The sequence below is a fragment of the Bufo bufo genome, chromosome 5 (assembly GCF_905171765.1).
Source record: "Bufo bufo chromosome 5, aBufBuf1.1, whole genome shotgun sequence".
Lineage (NCBI taxonomy): Eukaryota > Metazoa > Chordata > Amphibia > Anura > Bufonidae > Bufo > Bufo bufo.
In genome coordinates this window covers 153,618,063-153,626,541 of record NC_053393.1, presented here as the reverse complement: position 1 = coordinate 153,626,541, position 8,479 = coordinate 153,618,063, and the positions used below count along the sequence as shown (strand labels likewise).

The following is an 8,479-nucleotide window of genomic DNA, read 5'->3' as shown; positions in this document are numbered from 1 at the left end:
TTCGGAAGAAATTTATGGAAAACGTAAAATGTTGGCGCCACAGTGATATTATATCATGAAAGTAGGGAATTTAAAGAGAACCTTTCATGGTTTTTATTTATTTTTGATGATCCAATCACTGCGGAGAGCGTCACAGCCAGGGAGAAGGTAAGTTTTTTTTTTCTCCCTGGCTGGGACGCTCTCCGCTGTGATTGGATCATGGCACAGCCAGAGAGAAGGTGAAGCCCATTGAGAAACCCTGGCATCTCCTCCTCCCTGTACCGATGCTCAGTATTATCATACTGAGCGGGAAAATTACAGGGGGGCGCACGAGGGATATTTTAAAAAAACAGGCAGGGTGGCAGCATCAGCGTTGGGTACCCCGCAATAAAGGTATTTATCTAGAATAAATAAAAAACATGAAGGAGGATAGATCATCAGTTTAAACAAAGTGCAGAACCCCTTTAAGCCAAATGGAACTAGAGAATTTACGGTAAGTTAAAAATCCATTTAGTTCTAGCTCAAGACATAGCTTTAAAATAATTTTCCCACAAATGGATCCATCTTAACTCACTCCGGTTTTTATGGTTTATCCTTAAATATAGATATTTACACGGAAAATTTAAAATATTATTAAAAAATGTGTTAAACATGAAAATATGATTTAAACAGTCGGTCATTTTCTGATGAAACATCCCCTTCAAGTGTGCCTTGTTCACACAGTATAGTTTTGGTGCTGATTTATGTGATTTTTTCCCAAACAAAACCAGGATTGTATTAAAAAACAATGTATGGCCCTTGTATTCTGTCCTTGGCCAGCACAGAGGCGCAGTGATGTACAGTATATCACCAGCACATTGCAGAAGCCTCTCTTCAGGGGCTTCTCACTCTGTGGGTGCTCTGAGAGCAACTCCAGAGAATTTTATTCTGCCTGAACTTCTTTTCTGTATTTCTTAAATTGTTCCTGCTCTTAAAAAAAGTGATTTGGGTAGAACAGTATTTTATATTGCATAAAGCAATTCCATAAGATGCAAATAAAAGTGTCATGAAAAATTAAAAAAACAACCCTTTAATGCTCCCCAAAATGACTGGGCCCCTGATACCGGTCATACGTTCCTCGGCACCCTCGTCGTTTCTGATGCCTGCATGGCCACCACTGCATCTTCCCGTCACGTGGATCAAAACATCCAGCGATGGGGGGCTGTTAGCAAATAGCAGGCTGTAGCGGGAACGAGCCTCCCTAGTGTCACCCGCGATGCTAGGGGAGGATCATTTCCATCGCAGCCTACTATTGGATGCCCCCCTCCTCTCCCCCTCCCGTCCCTGGATGTTTTGATCCGTGCGACAGGGACATGCAATGGCGGACGTGCGGTCATTAGAAGCGACGCGTGTGACGGAGAGCAGGGTAAGTATGACTAGTATTAGGGGCCCGGGCATTTTGGGAGCATTATAGGGGTTGGATAAGCCCTTTAAGCTACCCCCGATACATGTTTTATATATATATTTTTTTTTCATTGCACTTTTATTTGCAACTTATGGAACTGCTTTATGCAATATAAAATGCTCTTCTACCCAAATGTCTGAGCAACAGAGAATTGTCGTATAAATTCATAGTCCTATACCCCTTTGTCTTCTAAGAAGCGAAGCTAAGGCTGCATTTCCTGTTTTTGAAATATATTAGAAATTATTTCCCACATATTAACACAGTCCAGCATTGCCTCAGGGTGCAACATGAATCCATATGAATCTTAGCACTTTATATTGGATGCCAGGGGGTCTCTTCTTGTGATGAAAACATTCCTTTTGTAAAGAAAAAAAATCTAACGCAAAAGTAAAGTAATATCACGGTTGAAGATTAAATAATAATCACAGTGGATTCATGTTTAGGTCAGGATAGCTTCATCACTTTAACCTACATAGTCTAATTTAATAATTTGCTAATAGTGCTGCTATAGAGGCAGGAGAAGATTACTGTAGACATCTACGGTGTGGGGTCATGGTGACAGGGAGCCCAGGACTGACACTGTCATGGCAGCTAGCTGCAGCCCCCACTTGGGTCAACTCAGATATATACAGCTTCCAGTGATTCCACTGCTGGTTATATATATCCTCATGTAAGAGCCATCTAGTGGTGGCTGCATGCTACTACAATTACCATTTATCATGTCAGAAAAAAGAAGTTGCCCCATATACAGTAGATATATAATATGAACTGAAATCAGCATAATATTTTGCACCTAAAATAGACTGGCAGATATTAACTTTAATAAAAGCAGACCCATCCTGAGTTTTGGGCCTTTGTTTGCACACCCATGGGTTCTATGTAAACACCCGTGTGTGTGACAATAAAAGACAATGCATTTGGTTTATTTTGCTGTGGAAATTGTATATATGTACTGTTTATACATCTAAACCTTGCATTCCTGTCTCATATTAATACTTTACCCACTACTTTATTCATACACATTGCAGTATATAGGAAATAGGGATGCACCCACCCCCGCCCCCCAGCCGGGCTATCTTCCAATATTTCATGTTGATTGATTTCATAGCCGGTTTTCCATGGAGAAGACAGACCTTCAGATATACAAGCGAAATTCCACCAATCAGGTTACACAGTAGAAATAATAGGGTACCCATCGATCACCACGTAGAATTATATAATATACAGCATATGATTGCAGTAAATTGTTATGAAGGCAATGTCCAATCCTAGGATGGTATCAGTGTGATGCAACATCTACACCATGACCTGCTGTTTTCCATTTACTTTTCTCAGACTTAAGGAACTCGATATCAATACTATAGTGCGTTAATAAATTGTACGTTTATTAGATAATATACATATACTGTAAGTGGGTGATTACTGTACAATATCTGGAAAAAGAGAAGTGTAAGATTGTTTTATCTAATAAGTGGCATTTATGATGTTCTCCACATTTGGTAATTCATCACAGTTCACATATTCGATTTTGTAAAATAGTCATCTTAAACGGTCACCCCATTCCACATAATCCTAACCAGGACGGCATCTGATTTTGTTGCGTTTCAGAAAACTACCTGCGGAGTCATGATAGTTTGGAGTCTGGATCCCTTTCACAGTCTACACAATGACATATGGAGAAAACCGGTTATGTCTTGTAAATTAAATATAATTTTTATGAAGTATTGGAAAAGTAAGCTAAAATAGACATGAATACAATGACTTTATATACTCTATGACAGGGGTCAGCAACCTCTGGCACTCTAGCTGTTGTGAAACTACAACTCCCGGAATTCTCCATTCTCTTCTATTGAAGTTCTGAGAACAGCCAATCAAGTGTGCATGCTGGGAGTTGTAGTTTCACCACAGCTGGAGTGCCGAAGCTTGCTGATCCCTGCTCTATGATTATACACTGTGCTTGCCTTTTGCCCAAGTAACCAAAGAGGGTTATAGTTACTGTATATAGAACCTTATCTGTGTGTATAAGGTTGCTATAATATCTAATATACGCGTCCAAAGTTAAAATAGAGCCTTTATCTGTTATTCAATTTTCTGCTCTCTGTCTGGGTCTGTCTCAACCTACACAGCAAAGGTGAGTGGTAAGCTGCAGAGAATAGGATCTGTCAGCATATTGCGTGTTCTCCAGTTGGTAGTGTGAAAACTGGAATAATTTAGATTTTATGGATAGCTACATTACAAAAAAACAGCTGCCCTACACTATAAAGGCTGCTAACACCCCACCACAGTGTGTTTTTTTCTGTCATAATGGGCAGAAACAGATGGTCCACCTTTACTTTACTTTTATTTTTAATAGGAAGGGGCCTCAAGTGTGAAATCGGTGGCTTTACACTCAGTTCCACAGTGGGATTTCTTAGTGGTCCTTAGGGTCCTGCGCATCTACCCATTTGAGCTGCTGGAGGAGGGGAATATAAAGTTTCTATCTTGCTAGGTTGCATTTTTCTGGCTACATCAGCTAAAAGGATTAGGGAGCTTCAGGCCTTCTCGGCCTTTGAACCACATATGACCTTCCTCGCAGATAGATCTAATTAAGATACTTACAGTAACTACCTTCTTTTCTAAGGTTCCTTACTTTGAGAATATAAACCAGGTCATGTCTCTCCTAGTGTGTTTTCTGGATTATTCTCTGGAAGCAGCAATTACACTCTCTGGACATCCCTAGATGTCTAAAAATGTATCTTCATAGGTCCTGTTCCTCCAAGAATGATGAGAATTTCTTTATTATTTTTTTCTGCTCCTAAAAAAGGCCTGAAGGCCAGGTAAACCAGGTAATCTCAAAATCTGGATCCTCCTACCTTTGCTAGAACCATTCCTCCCATGCAGTAGCTACTTTCTGGGCAGTGAAAAGTTTGATTCCTCTGAACCAAATTTGTTGTGCAGTCTCATGGAGCTCCCACTTCTCCTTTATCAATCATTATAGGTTGAATTTCTCGAATTCAGAAAGGACTGCCTTTGGTTGGTCAGTTCTGAGTTATGGTACTCAAGAGGACCCTCCCTCTGGGGTTACCTCTTGATATATCTCCATTGTACTGCTGGTAGGATGTAATGGAAGCTGCACAAGTATCCCTCTTATTATTATTTTTATCTATCTTTCTAAATACAGACTGGGGTAGGATGCTTGCCACCTTTATAGTAGAGAGTGCACTTAATTGTTTTATTAGTTACTCATTCAATTCCATCTGTCCTACCAGTTCACAGGAGCAGAATTATCCTATTGTTTTTCTGCTGTTAGCACTAAGGAAAAACAGATTAACATTAGATATCGTAACTGTTCATGCAAGGTATATTTTAATAGAGAATGGAACATAATTGAGTGAAAGATAATGGGAGAAAAGAAGAAATGAATCGCACATCCACTGCTAATGCTATGATCTCATCCCTGCATTTCTGCAGGAGACAGCACTGAATAGCGCATGTGTACCACCTCCATTATCTAATGTATAGAGGTTCTGTCCCTGGATCAGCACTCCTTCCATTCGAGCCAGGTGATTTTAATTAGCCTAGTATTCTGCAGTAGGGGTTAAATTAGCCTATCATGCTCTCAGTTGGAGTCCCTGTGAGCTTCAGAGGAGGTGAGCGTTGACAACTGTTCACATGGTGCGGTGCTGCACGGGGGCCACTGTGCTGTTTTTCTGGCTGGTTGGTGGGGCCCAGAGCTAGGTCAGGCATGGTCAGGCAGCAAGGGTGCTGTTTGGCTACTGGGCCCAGCCGTCGGCCAGGATGGCGCCTCAGCATCGGTGGTCGCCGTGCAGCGCCGCTCCAAATGTTAGGTTAAGACCCACTCATAGAGGCAACCTTGGCGTGATGAGTGGGCTTATGCCTTTTGATCAAAATGTCTAATCACTAATGCCTCATTTAGCATGTAGCATAGGAGGTGGTACACATGCGCTATTTAGTGCTGTCTCCTGCAGAAATGCAGGGATGAGATCATAGCATTAGCAGTGGATGTGCGATTCATTTCTTCTTTTCTCCCATTATCTAATAATTGAGTGAAAATTTGTTTTTTTTGGGGGGAATCAAATGATATCTTTTATATGTTTCAGTATGTGCATGGGTGCTTGAAACAGCTGAGCAGTTATGAGGCTTCCTATTAAAATACTCTACAAGGTTACTGTGTTAGGTTCGATGGTATAAAACTGGTATGGAGAAGACAACTTTACCTAAATGTATTCTACCAAACACTTGAATAATTAAAGACTAAAGTAATATGCTTTCTCCACATCATACAATAAAAGTGCATTTCGCAAACTAAGAGTAAGGCCTTTGTCTATTTTTAGAGTGCGTTTCAGACCTTTTATTTTCGTATGGTCCTGATAAATTACTAGTCATTCAACAAATCAAACAAAGGAAAAAAGACATGGACAGGAAAAGAATGGTGCTTAAAGATTTTTTTCTTCCTCAAGCCATTTGATGTTTTCCCAAACTGCTTCTTCATCGGTAAAGTACTTTCTCAGAAGTTTACTATAATAAACATAAAGTGTGAAAAAAAGATATATAGTTTTTCAAAATACAAAAAAGATTGTAATAATTATATTTCATCTTAGGAGTTAGCTTTGTTGCGCATTTGCTTCTCTACAGATAGTGATTAAATAGGGGGATCTCTTAATCAGCGGTGACAACAACCAATTATATGCCAGAGGAAAAACCATTTGTTTGAATTTGCCAGTGGGTACTTGAAACTAATGTGCACTGTCAATCTAGATGCTAAACGGGCAGATTGGAGGCTCAATATTGACTTCTTGTTAAATTAAGGATCACTCTTATTTACCGCAGATTTGCCAAGAGGACAGCATCCAAAGATTACGTGCGTGTCTTATATAGTAGTAGTTTTTACACTGTGGTAGATTTAAGCTGTGTTGTACTTTGTACTGAATGATATAGGTATTTTAGTTAATACAGTTGCTTTATAATATATCGGTTTCCTTGATTGAAAAAAATGTTGATGGTAAAGGCTTTTCTCTGGCTTCTGGTTCTAGTCATACAGAAGATAACACCTCACCAGAGGTATCCTTAACTTTTTTTTCTTCTAAAACATGGACAATCCCAGGTTTTAGGAATAGTTCATCTGATCCTATCTGACTTTTTCTTTCTTCTACTTCACTGTATTTCCCTTTGGATGATTGGGTTGCCTTATTTAAGACCTCCTTTAAGCGATTCTTGAGTTCAACATCTGGACAGAACACATATTCATAGAGAGCTCCTGCCAGGACTGCTCCTGCCACTGGACCGACCCAGTACACCTAGGAAAAGATAGTAGATTATTAACATTAAGGGCCCCTATGCACAAATTTGCCTTGGTGTTTTTTTATGTAAAAAATAAAATAAAAAATGTAAACTGCTTATGTGTTTTCCCTTACTGCATGTGGTTTTTATGGTGTTTTTCAAGAGGTGTTTTTTTTCTAAACAACTGTGTGAACATTTTTTTGGTGCCTTATTTTTTCTCCCACAGATAAGAAAAAATTGCCAAAAGCTTAAACATTCTATTATAAAATACAAACAAGGAAAAAAAAATAAAGAAATATCCAAAAAACAAACCCCAACATCAAAAACATGTCCTCTGTTTCATATTTCCATCAAACCTTTAACTAAAGCTAGTGTTTTTACCACAAAAATATGAACAAAAAAAGGACAAGATGCACAGATGTTGTGAATTACCTTTCAAAGGTACCGGTGTGGTCCTGAAACATGTAGTGAATAAAACAATAAATGTGCAACACTGCAATTTCTACAGTGGAGAGGTATTTGAATTAGCACTGCTACAGAGTGCCTTACAAGGGCCTGAATGCCTCTAAGCCAACTATAGGTTGGACACTTGAAGCGGGGCAGGCCAGAAGTTCTATCGCAAATTGGGATAGCTCAGGCCACAGGTCAAGCCTGCACACCCAGTAGTCAAGGGGTTCATCGCTCCTCAGAGTGTCGATATCTGCAGTTAAGGCGAGGTAGTCTGCTACCTGTCGGTCGAGTCGTTCTCTTAGGGTGGACCCCGAAGGGCTGTGGCAATGCGTAGGACTTGCATGTCCTCCATCAACAACACGTCTGTAAAGTGTCCTGTCCTTGCCGGCGTGGTCGTGGTAGGAGGAGGCAGGGCCGGATTAAGAGCATCATGAGCCTGGTGCTGAGGATTTTGCTGGGCCTTTTTATGGAACTGCACTCAGTGTCTTAATTACATATATATTTTATCGATACCATTAAAGTATTTTGTTCCTGCAACTACCCCTTCATTTGGCGTCTATCTTGGCAACATGGAGGGGGACCACGGGAGGGGGACCCTGAGGGTGGGGCACCCTCAGGGCACTATAGTGTCAGGAAAACCGCTTTGTTTTCCTGACACTATAGTGATCATTTAACATGACTATGAAGATTACTGTTTTCTAGCTGCTGTGGACTGTGGACAACAGCAGCTAGAAACAGTAATTTTCATAGAGCTGTGTTATGATTTATGGACACAGCACTCAGCATGCTTAGCCAGTCAGATAGAAGGCTGGCTAAGCATGCTGAGAGCTGTGTCTAAATAACATAACACATTAAAGGGATTCTGTCACCAGGTTTCACCCCTGTCAGCTAAAAATATGCTGATGTTCAGGGCGTCTTCACGATTCCTAATGTGGGCTTATAAATGTCATCTGTGGGCTTATTTAGCTAAAAAACAGCTTTTACTAACCTGTCAGTCAAACAAATAAGGTGCCTAAGGGGATGTTAATGGGCGCAAGATGCCGGCCGCACCCACCGCCGTTCGTGCCCAGCGCCGCCTTTCCGGACTTCTGCGCCGCCTCCTAATCCTCTGTGCTGCCTCTCGCTCTCCCCCCCTCCTCCTGCTGTAAGATCTCTCGCATACAGGGGTTGAGCGAAGTGCCAGCGCATGCGCACTTCGCTGTAAGAAGCCAAATGGAGAAGTCTGCACGGGCGCATCAGGCAGAGCCCTGTGCGCAAGCGCGAGATCTTACAGCAGAAGGAGGGGGGAGGGAGGTAGAGCGAGAGGCGGCACAGAGGATTAGGAGG

The 8,479-nt window shown here is 41.0% G+C and overlaps 1 protein-coding gene across 2 annotated transcripts in view; it reads right to left on the bottom strand.

Moving 5' to 3' along the window:
• Positions 1–6,018: 6,018 nt before the first annotated feature.
• Positions 6,019–8,479, bottom strand: part of AQP4 (aquaporin 4) — a 122,165-nt gene continuing 119,704 nt past the window's right edge. For both annotated transcript variants that reach the window (XM_040432634.1, XM_040432635.1), the window contains exon 5: positions 6,019–6,720. In XM_040432634.1, the coding sequence (XP_040288568.1) occupies positions 6,457–6,720 (264 nt within the window). In that variant the 3' untranslated portion in view covers positions 6,019–6,456. The remainder of the gene's footprint in view (positions 6,721–8,479) is intronic.